This window comes from Peromyscus leucopus, chromosome 3 (genome assembly GCF_004664715.2).
Source record: "Peromyscus leucopus breed LL Stock chromosome 3, UCI_PerLeu_2.1, whole genome shotgun sequence".
NCBI classification, from domain to species: Eukaryota; Metazoa; Chordata; class Mammalia; order Rodentia; family Cricetidae; genus Peromyscus; species Peromyscus leucopus.
In genome coordinates, this window is record NC_051065.1 from 106,069,324 (window position 1) to 106,071,135 (window position 1,812).

Sequence of the window (1,812 nt, forward strand, 5' to 3'; positions counted from 1 at the left end):
ACTGGGTTTTCATGGGTTGTCGTTAGATAACTTGAAGCATGTTCAGAGAAATTGATGTTTTAATTAGTTATTCTCCTCCACCTTCTCCTTTTCTTCTTGCCTTTCTTCTTCTCGCTCTTGTTCTTTCTTTCACCCCACTTTCCTTTCTCCCTCTCCCCTTCCTCCTTCTCTCCTACTGTTATTAAGACTGGGATTATATAAAGTTGTATAAAGAACATCACAATTCAATTACATAGTTTCTTACAAGTTAATAACAGTATTGCTACCTAGCATCCATGGTCTGTTCATCTTTAAAAAATGGCTAACTCATATCCTCCATGGCAAAGACTCCCCTGGGGATTGAGTTCAACCTGGTAGATTCAGTCCAGGCAGGTCCAGTCCCCTCCTCCCAGGCTGAGCCAAGTGTCCCTGTATAAGCCCCAGGTCCCAAAAAGCTAGCTCATGCACTAAAGACAGGTCCCAGTTTTTATTACTGTGTTACTTCTGACACCGGAGAAAGTTCTTACTTAAATTCCTTGATTTCATATGCTACTGAGGGTGAATCGGGATGAATGTGTACACATTCTGGGTAATGTTTCTTTTCTGGATGTAGAAGGCAATACTGTAATACAGGAGTTTCTTGATTTCTCTTTAGCCAGTTACTATATGCTTCTATCCAGTGTAATATGAATAAAGACAATAAGCCATTCTGTAAAATCAACATCAGAAATGCCTTCTTAGAAATAAGCATTGGCATCTCAGCTAACAGCTTCCTTCTCCTCTTCCACATCTTCGTGTTTATTCATGGCCACAGGCCCAAACTCAGTAACTTGACCATTGGCTTCGTGGCCCTAACACACCTAATGCTGCTGCTTATTGCAGTGTATAGAACTCAAGACTTTTTTATATCTCCAGAGAGATGGGATGACATCGCATGTAAACTTCTTATTGTCTTGCACAGATTTTTCAGGGCCCTCTCTGTTTGTGCCACCTGCCTGTTGAGTGTCTTCCAGGCCATCATCCTCTACCCTCAAAGCTCTCATTTAGTGAAGTTCAAACATCATTCTTCACATCATCTCTCATGTTTTCTTATTTTCCTGTGTATCTTCTACACAGCCATTGGCAGTCATATCTTAATAGTTGCTATTGCCACCTGCAATCTCACCTCAGATAATCTTATATACATCACCGGATCTTGCTCTTTTTATGCGTGAGTTACTCAATGCAACAGACATTCTCCACACTGCTGGCTTTCAGGAATGTCTTCCTTATCAGCCTCATAGTCCTCTCGACTTGGTACACGATGACTCTCTTGTGCAGGCATATGATTCGGTCCCGGCACTTGCAGAACACAAACCTTCTCCAAAAGCATCCCCAGAGCAAAGGGCCCTCCAGACCCTCCTACTGCCTATGAGTTTCTTTCTGGTGATGTCAACTTTGGACAGTATTCTCTCCTACTCTAGAACTATGTCCCAGGGAAATCCCACGCTGTATTGTGTCCAGACCCTTGTGGACCATGGCTATGCCACAGTCGGTCTTCTGCTGGCCATCAGTAATGAAAACATAGAACTTACCGTTTGATATCCATGTGCGAGTGGATGGTAAACATTTGATATTCTGTGATAGGTAAGTTGTGGTTTTTAAGATGAACCAATGTGTTGGCCCCAGAGCTATGAATCATGGCAGAATGTCCATGCTCTGAGTTACATGAAAATGTGGAATTGTGCCTTTTCTGTTTAATTTATTCACTTTTCTATATCTGTATGGATGTCAGATTTATATAAGAAAATAAAACCACACACTCTGAGTTATTGCAAGGGTTTTATATATCTC

The 1,812-nt window shown here is 41.6% G+C and overlaps 1 protein-coding gene across 1 annotated transcript; it reads left to right on the forward strand.

Annotated features, from left to right (window-relative positions):
- Positions 1-665: 665 nt before the first annotated feature.
- Positions 666-1,560, forward strand: LOC114681890 (vomeronasal type-1 receptor 98-like). Its single transcript, XM_028855657.1, is given in 3 exon segments — positions 666-1,185; positions 1,188-1,328; positions 1,331-1,560. Coding segments are annotated over 3 exon segments (891 nt in total).
- The last annotated feature ends 252 nt before the right edge of the window (positions 1,561-1,812 follow it).